Here is a 20321-nt window from a genome sequence, read left to right as displayed (position 1 = left end):
AATATGTTCTTTAGGGACATTCCTTCCTTGGGGGCGAAATTCATGAAAAACCGACAAAAATTAGGGGAAGTGTTTCTGAAAACCTGGCGATTATATTTTGCCTTGGTTCGAATCCGCCTCACGCCAATTTTATTTTCATAAACACTTTTTCATATCTTATATAATAATGTGTACATTTTCCTTCAATTCCATATCCATTCTTTATACAAGGATTATACAAACGCAGTTAAGTAGAACTATTCTCGCCGTGGTCGATTTTATTCCATGGACGTTACTCAACGAAATACAAGTGCGATGCGAAAAATTAGCCATAAAAGAATATATCATATTCTTGCTAAGAACTGATATTTACAATTTTTATAGGAAAATAAACCAAAAAATTTATTCAATTTATCCTTATCATCGTAATATGCACACATTTCTCATCATATACATGTACTAACAGTCAATTAATTACCCATCATAAAATGAAATTTAGAAATCATTATGTTTCATGCCTATTGTTTCCGGGACCGTCTGGCCATAGAACAGTTACTACCTGTTTTAACGACCTACGTGTAGTACTATATCTGCGTATCCACAAGAAATGGAAGGGGAGCATTTTTAGAGGATTGGCGGCATATTTCTCAAAGAACCATTTATCAGTCATTGTATGGGCGCCTACGCGCTGCTATAAACGATGGACAGATCCGATTTTAGTGAACCAAACCAGAATTTTGGTCCACCCTTGCCGCCTTTGACTTCATTTGTAGCCTTTCAGGAAATAGCAACGACGTTTTGATTTGATGGATATAAGACTTTAATTGTCAAAGATACCAGAAATAGGTTTCAAATTAGTGAAATAGAAATAACAAACAGTACTCAGTATTGCGTTTTTAAAGTCATTGAGTATAGGATAAAACTCTACCCTAGGCAATAAGCATAGAGGAAAACACTTAACATCAGAACACTTCTATGATTCCTTTCCCAAAATGTTTCTAAGAATGGTGGATTTCATATCTCGAGGTGAAAATCTGCCTTCAACATTATATTTCTCTGACTCCGATGTTGATACTGGCCTCCAGGCTTCTGAAGGTTTCAAAGATGCACATAATTTCTGAAATTAAAAGTGCTATGCAAAGACAAATATCTGTGATTGATGAATAGTTTACCCGAGAAATAACTTTGCTTCCCAACTTTACCTATGGGTTAAGGCCTGTATTTTATTAAGATTAACGTGCAAGATATTTTTTAGAGAGAGACCAATGAAAATGATAAAACTCTTTGAAAATGAAACACATATCGTATCAGTATCCATTATTGACGACAACGTGGTGATTTTTGATCCGATTTATGCAAAAAGAAAATAAACGCAAGTTACTACCTATGCATATTTCTACATAACAATAGTCTTGGGTTTCATGTTTTATCAATTCATTTTTAAATAATTTCACTTTCAAAACACAGGGCGTCCAAATGTGTGACCGTGGCCTTGGAAAAACAAAAGTAGAATTCATATCAAGTGGAAATGAAAACAAAAGTAGAATTCATATCAAGTGGAAATGAAAACAAAAGTAGAATTCATATCAAGTGGAAATGAAAACAAAAGTAGAATTCATATCAAGTGGAAATGATAATCAAGAAAGTGTTATATAAGCATTTTTTGAAAGAATGATTAACATATACGATTAAAAATATTTATGATATCTTTTTGACTTTTTAATTGATGTACGTTACATGGGTCTTCCAATTACATATCGTGTACATTTTTACACGCATGAGAAGATTACGATGAACGGAATGTGATTGAAATTGAAATTGTTTTCCTTGAATGTCAGCTAAAGTTTTACTTTTGTAGGGAAAGTTAAAAGGAAGAGTAATTTCCCCTTTATAGTGTGATGTATGATATAATATGTCTGCCTTTGTTATATGCAGATTGTTGATGCAAACTAAGCAAAGAATTAATTGTTTAGCAGAATATACTTATCAAATCGCGAAGTAAGTGAATGTTTTGCATACCATAGCTCTGAAGCAAATTGTTTATTTATCAAACCCGATTTTTGTAATCTTAGAAAGATGCTTGAATAGTCACACATCATAATGAAAACAAGTACACGGAGGTACATATTTTCGAGGCTTACTTCTATGGTCTACGATTGTCATCTTCCGTAGTACATAACAAGACATGCGACAATACTATTTATAAATTTTAGCCCTCTCTGTACATTTCGACAATAATGGGTATCGACACGTTACAAATATTACCTGATATAAAGTCTCGCCATTAGATCTGCGTATGACTCGAAAAGCGCAGATAGGTATAGGTACAAGAGGTAGTAAGGCAACAAACCAACCAAAGACCCGGGCATATCCAGGATATGTATACGAACCAACCATTGGTGGGCGATATGTGTACATCGAAAATATTAAGAGCACCTGAAAAAGAAAAGTGATGTGCTTTAATGTAGTCAAAACCCTTTTTTGACTTTTTGGTTTCTGACTTCATCCAGCGTAAGGCTGATTAGTTCAGTTCAGTCTTGACGCTCGATCAGAACAGACTTTTATATTGCCACTCGATAATATTAATATGCAGACGTTTTGTTTGTTATCAGATTTTGTAGTTTAGTTGTAGTGTTGGTTTCCTTTTCATTTTAGTTTTCTTTTCTATTCAAGGAGGTACTCTACATCGTCATAATGGCTGATTTCCTTTTAAAACATGGAGGAAAAAAATCAATATCAGCAATATTTGACTTTTCTTTTTCAATTCAAATACCTAGCCGAGTAGCTCAGTAGGTTAGCATACCGATGGCTGAACTGTAAGTTGCAGGTTCGAGTCCAGCAGGAGTTTAATTTTTTCTGATTATCTTCTCCTAAAACTGTATTTTTTGACAAAATAAAGTAAATTTGAAAATTTTCAACTTCAAGATATTGCTGTATATATCCTCCCCTTTTCATCTACATCAAATCTCTCTGGTGTAGCATACTTCCTTAACATTTTACAATTCACTGTTGTCCGTGTCGTTTGTCATTTTAGTGCGTTTGATATCCCTATCTATTTGACCTCGAACCAACTATTGGATTTGACACTTTGGATGTTGAGTGTTGTTGGATTGTAATGCTATATATGTGTGTATGATGAACGTAATTTCTACTCATCTTATACGACATAAAATAACTTAGGTTAGTTCGGGAGCCTAACAATTCCATATTTTATTAATCCATTTCTTAATAACAACCGTGGTTAAACGTCATTTGGATACAATCATGTCTACGCAAGACACAATCATGTTTTTAACGCAGAGTACAACCAACCCCTACGGCACTTTACTATGGACAGTGGATATGTCCGTGAGGAGGGTGGTTCGTGGGTTTTTTTCTTCATTCATACAATTCTTAAAATATACATAGCCTATCAGGTGCCGCAACAAATTTTGGTTTGAATGATACACCGCATTCGGTTAGATCCTTTTCCTACCACTTGCTGAAACACTTCGACATAGAAAATTTCGTATAATTTGGAATTTATTGCATTACCTGGTAGGCTATGTCTTTTTCAAAGAATTATATACGTAAAGAAAAGTATGGTCCACTGTTTACCCCTCCTCACGGACATCTCCACCATCCATGATAAATTGCCGTGTCCATCGTAAAGTGCCGTATATATAATTCAGACCAGAATTTATTGCGTCGCCATATATGCAATATATTTTAAGAATCATATGTATAAAGAAAACTATTAGCCTCTTTCTCGTCCCTCCTTACGGATATCACTGTCCATAGTAAATTCTCATAGGGGTTGGTTGTACTTTGCATTAAAAGTACAAGTATATCCTACGTAGTCATTATTGTATCCAAATGACGTTTGACCACGGTGATAATGTTTAACAGTATTAATTTAGAACTCTTCATAAATTGAAGTGTTGCTATTTGAAAAAGATGTGTGAATTAAAAGAATCACTATCTAAACCTTTCTCTCTCTCAGAGAGAGAGAGAGAGAGAGAGAGAGAGAGAGAGATTGTATATCAAGTTAAATGATTGATCCAACCTTTCTGTTGTGTTGAAATCTAATAAACTAGAATTTTACAGCTGTATAGAGTACAAAATTAACGGAGGCGATCAATATCTTTTTATTACAAACTTTTGTTGCAGAAATTGTCGTACTTAAATTTAAACAAACAAACAAATTTAAACAAGCCATGGTAAGTAATTCATCGTTTTATTCTATTGATGATTATCACCTGCATATGGTGCTTCTATTTCTCAACTGAGTCCATACGCAAAAACTGTGCATGATCAATGTTTTAAATCGAGGCTACTGACAAACAAGTTGATGTTACAGGTCTCGTTTAAAGTCGGGATTTCACAAATTCTATGGTTGTTATAACGATCTAGTTTGCCAATGCAACCTATCATTGGGTTAAATACTGTGTGACGTGTTTCATACCGATTGTTAAGCCGTTCTTGGCACACATATTCTGACTACGGATTACTCCGTTTACCTGATCAAAGTATAAGGCTCACGGAGAGTGTGACCTGTCAACAGGGGATGCTTACTCCTCCTAGGCACCTGATTCCACCTCTGGTATATCCAGGGCTTCGTTTTTGCCTAACTCTATTTTACATTTCTTGTATGAGTTATGAGATTGATCACTGTTATCTTCACCTTTTCGTGATATGAATATTAATCTTACCATTAGCAATAAAGGCGTAATGATACACCAGAGTATTCGCATGTAAACAGGTACACTCCTCCCGATCATCATCTCTATGTCACGTGACATGTTTTCCGCCCCTACAATGTAATATATTCAATTTATTGTAATTTTTTCACAATTTCTTTGCTCGAAGATGAAATATCAGATCAGAAATTATATGTAAATGAATGTGTGTATTGTTGCATTATATGGTTTTATGATATTGTAAATTTTCAACAGTAGCATAACAATCGCCATATCTACATTAAAAGGCCTAATTCATAAAGATACTTTGACAAGTCTTAGATTGTTAAATACCGTTGAGATAAAAGCAACAGAATGATGTTGAATAACATTTGAAACAAAGACGGTTAATTGAAAATTTTCACCATAAATCCAACCAAAAATGAGGCACTCGAGCACGCCAAATAAAGGAACACCAATGGCTGCAACGTACCAATCAAGTAACTGGAATATATACAGACCAGCCTGAAAGAACAACCCAAAACAATCTCTGTAATATACCAATCTATCAACCTAAATATAAAAAAAAAACTTCCGTTTGTTTTACGTGCATAGAAAGTAAATTTTAAATAATAATGATATATACATAATAAGTTCTCATTTGATTTTGTGATATTTTCTTCATTGACTAAAACAGATAGATGATAGTAGATATAACATTTGTATTTCATTGTAGGAATAGACGTTGCTCTTACATTTGTGCACAACAACAATCCAGCCAGGAAGAAAAAAGAGCACAATACTACTGACAGAAGGGCCTTGTGACGTCGAAGGCGCGGGAAAGTGTCACTGACAGCTGTCATGCATGTCTCCATCTTGGCAAACTTAAAAAAATAAACAACTGCATTTATAAATAGCTGCGACAGCAAAGTACATATGGACCATTCACAATGTCCTGTTCACAATTTTAAAATGTACAGGTTCTTTATTTTCTGTACAAGGTAGTGTGTATCTAGGAAATGTCAAGTTTGTTTGTAATTAAACAGTTTGGATGCTATTGTAAAGGTATATTTGTAGGAAATACAGGATGTAGACTTGAATTTGAAATATGCTGGGATATGAATCATCGGTTGTACGTGTCGTTTGCCATTTTAAGTGCTTTGTATTATATATATATATATATATATATATATATATATATATATATATATATATATTACATACCTGGCTATCTAATCCAACGGTAAACAGCATTACAAAGAACACAACTGCCCAAACGTTGGGGAAGGGGAGTTCTGAAAGAGCCGCAGGGTACACGAGAAAAGCCAGTCCTGGACCTGGTATGAAATTGAAAACAGCAAAATGCGACAAATATTGAAAGCAAATCTGCTATATGTTTAATACATCTAAGTCTAAAGTTTAGTTTAAATTGAATTTTAGAGAACAGTAAACATTTGTCTATCTCTTTTTCATCGATGCTTTTTATGTCTAATCGTAAGACGATTGCATATATCGGAATGATCAGGTAAATCAAATCCCTATACATGCTGTTATTCTTCAATATAAATACAGTCAAACCTCGTTATCTCGATATCAATGGGACTGAATTGTTCTGAATTCAAAGACGTGAAATTCTGTGAACAATTGGTGGCTATTGAAGTATTAAATACATCACCGCTGACAGTCCTATCAAGACAATTCGTGTTTGTGGTTCGTGTAAGATAATTCTTAATATGATTCATATCCCAAAATCCTTATATAAATTGCAATGATTTATAGCTGAAACTATTTCATGAGGTTCTGCATTCAACGTGTTCTATTGCTTTTACAGTTTATCAATAGATATTCAAAATTAACTTTATCCATATGCATTAAGATTTAACTGGTGGAATACTTACCTGCTTGCACTACATCTTCGACAGGTTTTCCCGCTATATGAGCCATGTACCCCACAATTGTGAATATCGCAAATCCTCCAAAAATGCTGGTTCCTTCACTGATCAGTGCTAATATAATGGAATCCCTGATAACGAATTATATCACGAATACAAAAAATGAACTAGGAAGAATTGTTTTAGCACACTAAAACAGATATCCCCCTTCCATATTTTAAATTTTTTTAGGAATCATCTTTAAAGTGGAAAATTAAGACTTAAGGTACATAACATTTGCCCAATATGCATATGAGCTTCAAACGAGGAACAGTGTTGTTAACATACGATAGTAAATCAAATTTGCCAACACTCCAAACATCAAAGGCCTATTTCAAAAGATAACAAATATTATGATCCAGACAAACAATGCTCCGAAAATTCTATTATTTGACCTTTACATAAAAGACCAAGACCAAAGGTCATCAAAAAGGCATGTGACACACTGTCTTATCATTGTATACCCAGTACCCACATACCAAACATCAAAGGCCTATGTCAAAGGACAAAACAATATGGTCTGGACAACAAAAATGTCCACAAATTCTATTATTTGACCGTTAAATAAAAGGTCAAAGGTCATCAAAAATGACACGCGGCACACTGTTTTATCATGGTATACCTACATACCAAATATCAAAGGCAAATATCAAGACACAAAAGTCATGGTCCGAACAACAAAAATGCTAAAAAATTCTATTATATGACCTTCACATAAAACGTCAATGTCAAAAGTAATCAAAAATGGTACATGACACACAAGAAGAATTCACACTAAAACAATGTCCCCCTTCTGGGAAGGGGCGACATAAATAGACTTCCCCATTACACAAAAAATGTTTTAAAATGTGTATGTTCAAAAATTGGTATAACATGAAAGTAAAATAATATGAAATATCATATTGTGTTGAATTTTCTGGATTTAATAAAAAAAAAATGTAATTACGCGAATTCATACATGATTTCCATCCTTGAGATGATTTACCTAAATTATTTGCATTTATATCGCTTGAACCCACTATACAAAACGTTTTCACTAACTTAGAGTTATATAAAATAGGAAACACATTCTCAGCAGTTTTAAGAAATTTAGAAACAATGCTGCAGGTTATGACGTCTCAACACAAACCCCAGCCATCGTAATGAAAGACACAAAAAAATGAATATGAAAGGTGAAGATAACGAACAGTGATCAATCTCATAACTCGTATGAGGAATACAAAAACATAAATCATTTGATGGCTTATGTCCCAAAAGAACATATACTGGGCCGAATTAAGCACTTTGTAAAACATTTTACAATTATTCTATAATCAAATACCTATAGCAATTGTTATTAAATTTGTTGTAGCTGGCCATTGTAATGAGAGGTCCCCATCCTGGTCCCAGTGAGTAAAACACCTGTAAACCTGCCTCCAACCACACCTGTAAAATATAGTGATACTGATTAACTGGTCCCAGTGAGTAAAACACCTGTAAACCTGCCTCCAACCACACCTGTAAAATATAGTGATACTGATTAACTGGTCCCAGTGAGTAAAACACCTGTAAACCTGCCTCCAACCACACCTGTAAAATATAGTGATATTGATTAACGTTACAAGAAACCATTACTTGACTGGAACATTACATCTCTATTAAATCAACACATTCGAGTACAGAGGTAATTCAAAACCACCTCAGAACACCTCTAACTTTAATTCTTTATATGTTGTCGTAGAATTTTAAATCATGTGAAACTGCATTGATCATACCTGGACATTGGCAAGTTTGTTGAAGTCTGGACGAATATAGAATAGGATGCCATCAATTGAACCCGGTAATGTTAATCCTTTAATGAGAATCACCGTCAGCAAAAGGTACGGCAGGGTGGCTGTTACATACACTACCTATAGACAAGTGTATTTCTAATAATTATATTTAATCAAATCAAATCAAAAGTCAAAGGAACAAAATGTTACCATCGGAGTCCCTCAGGATTCTATGTTGGGTCCTCTGTTTTTTATTCTGTTTGTAAATGACTACCCAACATATCTCAAGCACTATACAGTCAATATATATGCAGATGATATCACGTAAGATGTTTCTGATAAATCTTAAGATGTGATAGGGAAAAAAAGGTTAAAGGATGATCTTTTAAATTACATGGAATGGATGCATAAGAACAAATTGACAAAACATTTGAAGAAAACACAATGTATTTTAATAGGAACGTCGCCGAAATCATCGAAATGTAGAAACCTTTGTATAAATGTTGGTGAATTTTTTATAGAAAATGTCAAACTTTTAGGTGTTTACATCGATGAATGTCTTACGTGGTCTTGTCACACAGATGTCTTATGTAAAAACAAAACTTAGACAGAAACTATGTGTTTTAAGGAGATTTAGTACTTTTATGTCAAAGGAGGCAGTACTCAAAATTTACAATACTATTGTTTTTCCTCATTTTAATTATTGTTGTACAGTATGGCAGAATACAAATAACCAGACAAATATTGATAGGCTTTTTAAATTACAAAAGAGGGCAGTAAGAATCATTTTACACATCAAACTACCCCATTCAGTGTCAACTTCTTGTATGCTATGAAATTTGAGATGGATGCTTTTGATTGACTATTTTATTTATCGAAAAATTATTCTTATGTTTAAAGTTTTACATTACATGACTCCAGAGTATTTGCATGTTTTTAGATTTGTGAATGAGGTAAACACAAGACATACAAGGCAGAGCTCTACTAATTTTATTTATGTTACAAGAACCAAAACAGAATACTTTAGAAGATCTTTTATCATTTCAGCAGCAATTTTATGGAACTCATTACCAGATTTTATAAGAAAATGCACAACTACCACATCTTTTAAATCAGCCTATCTCAAACATTATTTTCATCCTCTATGGCATGTTTCCATTTGTATTCTATATTTTCCATTTGTATTGTATAATTTTCCATTTGTATTCTATATTTTCCATTTGTATTGTATAATTTTCCATTTGTATTCTATATTTTCCATTTGTATTGTATAATTTTCCATTTGTATTCCATATTTTCCATTTGTATTATATATTTTTTTCGTTTTGCATTGTATAATTTCCATTTGCATTGCAAAATCTTTCATTTGTATTGCATCCGAGGGATTGTTTATTTTGATTTGTTACGAAGGATTTCATTAGTTTAGGTCCCACTTATATTTAGCCGTGACGTACCACAAATAGACTTACTATGCTACATGTACGCGTACAGTGGCGTAGCAGTGGGTTTTTTTTAACGTGTCAACGCCTGTCGCAACACGGGATGTCTGCTTTTAAGGTCACATTATCCGAAAGATCTGTGATTCTCACTTTTTGATAGCAATGCGTATGGGAAAGTATTAACTGGTTTGATGCAGCCATGACACGAGTAGAACTCGAACATGCGACCTCACGGTTACGAACCTAAGGATATATCACTGAACTACCGCGATCGGTTCCATATAAGGACTTGTTGAACATACATGTAGCTAGCAATGTGGAATCTTGCGCCGGGAGACCCCCCCCCCTTTCCTTCACAAATATGATATTTTATATGTAGATGTCAAAAAAGCATGCATGTGCGTTTTATTTTGTCAAAACGCACTTGTTCCAGGGGGGCTTGGCGGATCCAGGAATTGCAGTTACGGGGGCGCCACTTTATGACCCAGTGGGTCCAGGGGGCGAAGCCCCCGATAGCTGGATTTTACAGATTTTATAGGGCTTGAAATATGTCATTTTTAATAAAGTAAGATTAGTAAAATGACGCAAATTTTAAGGGTTTCTGGAAAAATTAAGTTCTCTCAATAAAGTAATTCAAGAAATCAAAAGATTTTGTCATTTATTTCTCCGGGAATGGAAGAAATTATTGCTTCTTTTATCTTTTAATACATTTTTCTAAACAAGATACCAAGATTTACCTTAAATTAAAAAATTGGGGGGGGGGGGGGGCAGTCCCCAGACATCCAGCAGTTTACTGCATCCTTTCGTTCAGAATTATCTAGATCAGCCAGTGGTTAAATAGGAGACTAGTTTGAATATGCTGATCACATTAGACGCATAAAAGCGTTCAATTAATTGGGGAGGGAGGTGTACGCCATTACACTTAGCAAATACGGTACATTCCTGCGAAACGTGGCTCCTGAACTTTACCTCTTCAACATCTCGCGCATTACCAAATTCGATAAACGATAACTCCATTGAATCCATTGAATAGTTGTAACAAGCCAAACTCGATGTTAACAATTGGCTGATTGGTGGGGACCCAAGGGCCGAATTAAGTCCCCCGAATCTACTGAATTCTGACTAAATAAAAATGTGCATGCTTTTCTGGAGAGTTCTATTTTTAAAAAAAAAGATCAGGGGGTGGGGGATTCGCCATTACTAGAGCTAACTACGTATTTTCAAAAATAACTAGTCCTCTACATGGACCTGATCGCGGTAGCTCAGTAATATATCGCTTGGTTTGTGGGCGAGAGGTCGTGAGTTCGAGAACCGTTACTGTCATTGCCGCATCAAACCTAAGACATAAACAAAGACAGTGATTGCTCCTTTGCCAAACACTCGGCATTTAAAAGTGAGAATCACGGGTCTTTCCGTAATGACCCTAAAAACAGATATTCCGTATCGCTGCACAGGCGTTGGCACGATAAAGAACCGTCATTGCTACGGCCCTGTGTGCTAAGCACGTCTACAGATGTGGTACATCAGTGACGTTAACTAATGAAATCCTTCGTAACAAATCAAAATAAACATTCCCTGGATACAATCCAAATGAAAAATTATACAATGCAAATGGAAAATATCGAATACAAATGGAAAATTATACAATACAAATGGAAAATATAGAATACAAATGGAAAATTATACAATACAAATGGAAATTATACAATGCAAATGGAAAATATAGAATACAAATGGAAAATTATACAATACAAATGGAAAGGATCAAATATTGCAACGTTTGACATGCCATAATCCTCAATGATATCCATATGTTTATTGTCTCTTTCCATTTAGTTCTTATCTGTATGTATGTAGTGTGATATTTCGCTGTTTTGTGATATGTTCTTGATATGTATATATGTTATAGACAGGACCACAATGTAAACTAGTTTATATAACTAATTGTGCAATGCTGTATAAATAAGGGATATTATTATCATCACTATAATTATAACACGCATGAATCATAATGATGTAAATTTTAAATAACGTACAAAGTAATATCATACTTTGAATGAGGTCTACTCGTGATTATACGGACCGAGTCAACCAATACCTGAGCAGGGATTGATCACTGTTCGTTATATTCGCCTTTCATCGAAATCCAATGGTTAATCAACATAAATGATCAAACATTTTACAACAGTGTTCACAATAACATAACAGGGATTCCGTGTTTGAATTGTGAAAAATCCATATCCTACTACCATATATATATATATATATAAATGTATGCATTATAAGTCACAATAATAAAATGCTTACTCCTTCTAGGCACCTGAACCCACCTCTGATGCGTCCAGGGGTCCGTGTTTGCCCAACTACCTATTTTGTATTGCTTATAGTAGTTATGAGATTTATCACTGTTCGTTATCTTCACCTTTCATATTCAAATTTTTATCATTACATTTGATTGTGATTTGAGCATATTTGGCATAGTCATTAAAGCACTGAATTTGACTAATCGATATATGAAAAGGTGACGATAACGATTGTGATAAATCTCATAACTCCAATAGAAATACAAAATTAAGAGTTAGCCACGATTTGATTGATCGATAAAATGTCAGGAAATATGTGATTAGTGAAGTGGGGAATCCCGAGTAAACCTCCTAACGTACCAATCAGAGGAAATAAATATTCCTGATCATTTAATATTATAGAATGATTAACGGGTTTTTTTTAATTGTAAATGTGACCCAAAATATAATATAACTTGACTTATATGCAAGTGAATGATATGTATTATTTGGTTTACCACAAAAGAATTCTCGGTCGGAAATCATAGACCAAAGAGGGGCAGCGTCCCCCTGTTTAGAAACCTTCAAATGAAAATATATTTTCAGTTTTTATTCATACATCACTAATTTCTATACCGATACCATCAAATCCTTTAGAGTGAAATACTTAAGATTTATGTATTCTGTAAATGATTATTTTCCACATGAGATCCTTGCACAATGCATATGTAAGGAATCCTGTGTTTGAAGTTATGGGAAATCCATATCCTACTGCCATTTAAAAAAATGGGAATTTACCTTCCCAAGAGATTTAACGCCATTGATCAAACAAAGGCAAACCACGATCCAAGCAGCCAAAAAGCAGAGTGTCAAGCGCCAGTTCAAAGAACTGATATCATGTAAACCCTCAGACAGATCCAGAGCACGATTGCTGAAATAGAATGTTTTTAACAAACCGTGAATGCTACATTAAGAATGCTATTGCAGTTGGGTGCTGACAACCTGGTTACATATTGCAATTTGAGGGGTCTTTTTTAAGTCATAAAAGGTTACAAGAAATATAGATAATAATATATTTTGACTTACAACCAAAATTGTTCCTCGCTTGTTGTGCCAACATCTTTAGTACCATTTAAGATATCAACAGCTGTTGAATAATTGGAATGGTTGGAACCAAAGAGAAGTTGAGTGAATGAAACAGACACGTTCATCATTGTGCTGTTAGAAGTAGTTTTGGGTATGTCGTTGATACATGCTGGTGTATTCCATTCCTCGTCACATCTGGTCCATGGGACGGGCGAGAAAAAGGAATTTCCCATGTAGAACAACGTCCAGGAGTTTATTATGTTATAGTAGAGGATGATAACAAAGAGACCATTGAACATTCCGACACCAATTCCTACAATTCACTCTGGACATATATTTCTGATATATTAGTAAAACAAAAAAGAAGATATATTTGCTGTACATGTAAACAAACAACATATAACAACATTCAAGGCGATAAGAACAATATACACAAGAGAGTGAATGGCCTTTTAAATGGTCTTAAAGATTCAAACACCATTTATTTGTAATAATATATATGGAATTTTTTAAATGTTATATATATGTGTGTGTGTGTGTGTGTGTGTGTGTGTGTCTAGCACATGCATTAAAATTTGATAACGATATAAACACTAACAGAGGGTAAGCACTTTTATCCTAGGTCTTCATAGGGACACGTCTAGACCATGTACAAGTGCGTTGTGTCTAATATTCAATATACAATCAACATAGAATTAATCATGAGGAACTCTAATAAAAGGAAATTTCGATTATGAGGTATTGGAGATGATGAACGTGGCTATTAGGAATTCATAATCCAACAATTATATAGAACTGTGCTCTTTGTTATAGTATATGAGGTGGTTGATTGATCGATTAATTAAATATTATTTAACGCCCCTCTCGAGAATATTTCACTCTTATGGAGACGTCACCATTACCGGTGAACGGTTGCAAAATTTAGGCCTTTGCTCGGCTCTTACGGCCTTTGAGCAGGGAGGGATCTTTATCGTGCCACACCTACTGTGACACGGGAGATGGACCTCGATTTTTGTGGTCTCATCCGAGGTACCACCCCATTAAAATATTTTCTCATGGTTTGTATATAAACCATGAGAAAATATTTTAATGTAAAGAAGTTATACTTACAGAATAAATCATGGTGATGTTAAAACAAGTATACCAAGAATAGTCATACATGTATGTTTGGTTAAATGTAAGAAACTTTTATATTGATGTAAATTCCTTTCTTATATGGATATCAGAAGTGAAAAAGCGAAGATAACGAGCAGTGATCAATCTCATCATTCCTATAAAGAATATAAAAGGAGTAGGGCAAATACGGACCCCTGAACACCAGAGATGGGATGGGGTGCTTGGGATAATCTCAGTTAATAAAAAAGTCTGGGTCTCCTAAAGAATTCCGAATAATCAAAATTCACCGCATTACCTTCGCACAGAAATTTGTCATAATTGTTGAATGAAGTTTTCGTGAAATCATAGATTATAAATATCTACAATTTTTAAACTGAAGTTTAGGTGCGATTGATTGCGAGGTGTCAATTTCAAAGTTTGCAAAAGCTTTGTGATATTATGTCTGACAATAAAAAAAAAAATAATAACCTATAAAAGTGCTTTATGTCGAACACGCTATCTTTTAGAAAATGTCAAGGACATGCAATACTGTTTCGGAATCCACTTCATGTAAATGAAAAAACGAAACCTTTATCGATTTCTACAACTTGACGGTGGGTTTTTTTCCTCTCGAAATGTTTTGAGCCTTGGATATGATTCCGTCAAACTTGCCCTGGATATGATAATCTATATTTTAAACCCTTAGATGAAAAAGTTAAAATAACAAACAGTGATCAATCTCATAACTCCTATAAGGAATACAAAATAGCGAATTAGGCAAACACGGACCCCAGGATATACCACATGTTGGATCAAGTGCCAAGGAGGAGTAAGCATCCCCTGTAGACCGGTCACACCCGCCGTGAGCCTTATATCTTGCTCAGGTGAACGGAGTTATCCGTAGCTAGAATCAGTGTGCCAAGAACGGCCTAACAATTGGTATGAAACACGCAAGACAACATTTACCTTGATAATAGGTTGTATTGGCAAACTAGATCGTTATAACGACCATAGAATTCGTACAAGGCTGGCTTTAAACGAAACTGTTGAAAACCCTACAGCGTCAACTAGCTTGTCAGTAGCCTTTCTCGATATGAACACTGATCATACGCAGAACAAGCTCATGTGTAACTAATCAGTTGATGGGTATAAACATTATATGCGGGTGATAATGGAATATTGCTTCTTAACTATGGGAAGCTTACGATTGAGAAGCTTAAATCACCCGTTTGTCATAAAGTTGAGTGGTTAGTTTTCCGTTAATATATTTTTTTGGGATAAACTATGTAAGTACGAAGCAGGTGTGGAGGACTCTGTGGTGTCTTTTATTTCGAGTTTACTGGGATATGATATAGTATAAAAATTATATTCATAACAACCACATACACAATGTAAAATACATACATGTATTATATATAGCATTTATTACATGACCTAAGCTGGAAATCCAATGACAATATTCTTACAAGACAAATTTGATCTATTGATTGTATATCGTTTAAAATATCGTCCCTCTCGAGAATTTTTCTCTCATATGTAGACGTCACCACTGCCGGCGAAGGGCTGCAAAATTTAGGCCTATGCTCGGCTCTTATGGCCTTTCAGCAGGGAGGGATCTCTATCGTGCTGTGAGACGGTGTCTCGGTTTTTGCGGTCTCATCCGAAAAACCACCCTATTGTGTCGCCTTTTACGACAATCAAGGGGTATTGAGGACACATTCTAACCAAGATCCCCAGAAGATGATAAATTTGAAGAACGCTGACAACAATTGATACAGATTATTGCCCTCATAATTGGTAATACAATGTTAAATGAAAATTGATTTTGTTTGGCGTAATGGCCCATATGTTTGCAGCTATTCCCCATACACGGGAAGTTGGGGCGTGCTTATCAATGCGGTCCTAATTTTCAATGAAATAGTATTAAAGAGGCTTGAGCATAATGTTTGATCGATTGAAATTGAGGTGTTTTTTTATGAACACGTAAAATCGTGTTTATCAACACACTTGCCATAGCCAGGAAATCACGTGCGGAGAAGAGAACATCAAGATTTCTTTTAAAAAATATGTATGCCACAACCATTTAACATTTCGACATATGTTAAAGATAAATCAATTTAGGGAGCAAGCACAAATAAGGAAGAACAGAACATTTTTGCTGCAACAGCCGATTTTCCACCGAAGCCGTCAACTGATAGTTGAGTCATGTGACATGTAAACATAAACAGGGCTCGGGTCTTGTTTTTAAAATGAAAATGTTTAGATGTGTCAAATACATATTTGCGTCTTTTTGGAAATTTAGGTTTGTTGCTATGATTTACACGAATGAAATACTGTCATTTTATTAATTAAGCATTTAAATAAGTTTGGACCCACAAATTCTATGGTCATTATAACGATCTAGTTTGCCAATACAACCTATCATTGGGTCAAATGCTGTCTGACGTGTTTCATGTCGATTGTTAGGCCGTTCTTGGCACACTGACTTTCACTACGGATAACTCCTTTTACCTTATCAAGCTGTAGGGCTCACGGCGGGTGTGACCGGTCGACAGGGAATGATTGCTCCTCCTGGGCACCTGGTCCCACCTCTGGTGTGTCCAGAGGTCCGTGTTTGTCCAACTCTCTATAATGTATTGCTTGTGGGATGTTTTAGATTGATCACTGTTCGTTATATTCACATTTCATTTGTGCATGACTTATTTGATGTAATCTTATCTGATTACACATGCTTTTATTAGTGAATGGTAACATTCACCCTTAAATAACACACCATCAATTTGACAACCATTTTGCAGGAACTTGTCATTGACTTTTACCTACCTTGACATTCCTTGGACCTGCTGGGAACGTGCAAGTAATGCGGTCCAAAGACCCATCATCGCAGCAAAACATTTTCGTCATTATGGTCTTTATTCGTTTAATACAGGAAAATCTCAAGCCCTTTGAATTCCTTTACCTTTGAAAACAGGACAGGCTTCCCAAACATGGAAACATCCTTTCCCTGTAAACTGACCAAGAGAGACTTCCAGAAAATACAGTGGTAGACCACAAACCATCAGGAAAAAGACGAAAGGGATCAGGAAAGCGCCTGAAACAAACGATAACGGTAGAGATTAAACAGTGTATGGTAACGATAAACTATATAATTGTATATATATTACTTTTTAATAATGAAGTTAATAATCATGGGTTCTTTTCTTCATATATGAAATAAGGGATCATAGATGATGCAATTTTTTTAAAATACACGAGGTTCGGAGCTGCAAACGTTACGACGGAAAAGTTCATGAAGCGCGTTAAATGAAATTATGAAAATGAAATCAAATGAAATTCTTATTCTTCCATATGTAGCGTATAACACACAAAAAAAAAAAACAAGCTGGGAATTACCAGAAATCTTTTTCTTACATTCTTTGGTCAAACTTGTGAATATGAATGAAATATATTTTCGATAGTGACATTCTATTTTCATTTCTGTCGGAATTCCCAGCCATTCATATGAAAGCAATTTTTATAGTCAACAGAATTCTAAAGTGGCAATTTCAACAACGGCTAACAGAAAGTAGAAAACTGACTAGGCCTATTCAGAACGATTATTAAGTTGATCGGCGGGAAAATCTCATATTTTAGTTATTGGTTCTTGATCGATTTTTTTTCAAGGGGGTATGTATATAACACATACCAATAAATACACGCTATCCACACTTCAGGTGGACGTCTCCATATGAGTGTAAAATTCTCGAGAGGGACGTTAAACAATATAAAATCAACACGCTTTGAACAGGTGACTGTATCTGAATATATAGCAAAGCTTAGTCCAATTCTAGCTTGCTAATATCAAATTGATAAAGAACCACAAACAGTTGTTTTACGTGATTCCTCTAGACTTAATATGTCATTAATTACTATAATAGTGTATTCAATCCCGGCCTTAGATCCGCCGACATATTAATTACTAGAATAGCGTATTCAATCCCAGCCTTCGATCCGCGGATATATCAATTACTAGAATAGTGTATTCAATCCCAGCCTTCGATCCGCCAACTGTGATACGCGTGGCATGTTTCTCCGTATTTTTTAGCTGTATACTCGTTGAAAGATAAAAGTTTCAGATTGGTTATATATGTAGTTTTAACCATAGTTCATTGAGTATTCTGATTGGCTGATTCAGATATTGAATCTCGAAATTCGAATCTCGGATTTTCAATCTCGAATGTCGATTGAGCCTTCTCGGCTTTCGCATATTAAAATACATACATTGTAATACATTTATCAAGATTAATACGCACATTGTTCACAGCTGCAGCGCAGTCATGAGGAAATGGCTGTCATTACAATTTGTAAAGATATCAAAGGCAAAAGCACTGGAAATGAATCTATATACATGTACATGTAATTGTATTTATTAAAAGTGATTAGCATATATTATATATTGAATACTTTATGTAAAATTAGGCTTTAAATCAAATAAAAACAGTTTCAGTTTATTTATATGATACAATTAGAAGGCTGAACAATTAGCAAATGTTTAGCCGAGTGTTAATGAGACTCTTTGCGCGATGGGCTGACTTACAGTTAAAGAATGACGGTATGGTGTATGAAGATCCGGTATTGTTAGTAATCGTACGTTTTATTGAGTGCTGCGGAAGATTGAAGCTGAGGTTTATAATGGGTTTTTTTTCTAATTGTTGTCCATATGTTTTGTGTAGACTTTTATATTTGCATACATCATTTAACGTAGTTCCACCTTCCTGTGATGTCATCAGATTTCGAAAAGTCCATGATTAATTAAGATTTATGTATGACAGGAAAATTAAGGTTATACATCATCACAGAAGCTCATTTTAGGGAGTTTATTATTTGTTTTGTAAACAAAGATTGCGGTGTGTTATTGTTTACGAAAATTTCAAATTAAACGGATATTGATCTAAGTTTTATTATATCTTTCACATTTCAAGTATTTTAGGGGTAAAATGTGTCATCTAAAAGTTAAAATCTGTGACTATGCAAAATGTAGATGCTTTATATTACAAAATCAATATTTCACTTGTTATTTTGTATACATAAAAAGACTCGAGTCTTTGTTTTAATAACACAGATTTAAGGCTAAAATATTGCTTTAATTCTTGCATTCAGAAGGTCAAAATTTTGGCTGTCAACATTAAATAAGTTATATTTTCAATGTTTAACATTAAAAATGAAAAATAGTTTTATCAAAAATCGTGAACCAGTCCCTTTAAAATCCCTAGGGAAACCCAGGTACACAGCAGAAGAAATGACACGTACAAATGTTATGCACGGAAGAATGGACATATTGAAAATCACACGGTTCTGTGCCTTTGATGCATGGTACACTTAACATGTCTGTTTGTGTTCTAAATCGATAGAGAAATGTTAGCCTTTTAAGCATCAATTTGACCACTTTAATTTTTAAAAGAAAATTGATAAGATAGAATCTTAAGTAGAATTAATGATGTGGTATCACACACAGACCAGAATCAGTCCAGGAAAGGGACTTCCATCTGTATCTACACTTACCTCCACCATTCCTCATACAGAGATAGGGAAACCTCCATATATTACCCAGACCAACACAGTAACCGATCATGGATAGCATGTAGTCCAGCTTTCTCCCCCATCTACCCCTCTCATTCTCCGAGTGGTCACTGTCGAGATCGGATGAACCGGGGCTCGAATATCTGGATTTGACTTTCATTTCCATTTTCTTGCTACTGTTGACTGATGGTATTGAGATAATATTTGATTATTGTTACATCAACATATTATTACCAATTGTTTGCGGATGTAAAGTTTATGTTATTCTGAATTAACGAGTTCCTTCGAATCGCGATATGTTTTCATGTCACATACCAGTTGAGTATTGAAAGTGAAAAATCATAAATCACCGTTAGTCTATTTGATGTTCAGACCATTGATATCTGGAGACAATTTACATTATTCGTAATATGAATATCCATGTGTAGGTAACTACACGTGCATACCGGAGAATGTATTGGAAGCTATAAGATACATGCACATATTTTTATAGTACAGTGTTTGACATTGGGGATGCTTACTCCTCCTAGGCACCTGATCC

General features: G+C 34.7%; 1 protein-coding gene across 1 annotated transcript; it reads right to left on the bottom strand.

Annotated features, from left to right (window-relative positions):
• Positions 1–775: 775 nt before the first annotated feature.
• On the bottom strand, positions 776–19946 carry LOC125673825 (sodium-dependent proline transporter-like). The gene is made up of 13 exons (XM_056144446.1): positions 19763–19946; positions 17181–17312; positions 13127–13439; positions 12839–12971; positions 8323–8457; positions 7890–7993; positions 6536–6660; positions 5862–5974; positions 5393–5521; positions 5063–5162; positions 4671–4771; positions 2245–2415; positions 776–1096 (listed from the first exon to the last, which is right to left on the bottom strand). Exons 1-13 carry the CDS (start codon positions 19944–19946, stop codon positions 953–955), a joined length of 1884 nt encoding a protein of 627 aa, XP_056000421.1. The 3' UTR covers positions 776–952.
• Between the last annotated feature and the right edge of the window lie 375 nt (positions 19947–20321).

This window comes from Ostrea edulis, chromosome 1 (genome assembly GCF_947568905.1).
Source record: "Ostrea edulis chromosome 1, xbOstEdul1.1, whole genome shotgun sequence".
NCBI classification, from domain to species: Eukaryota; Metazoa; Mollusca; class Bivalvia; order Ostreida; family Ostreidae; genus Ostrea; species Ostrea edulis.
This window is presented reverse-complemented; position numbering and strand designations above follow the sequence as displayed.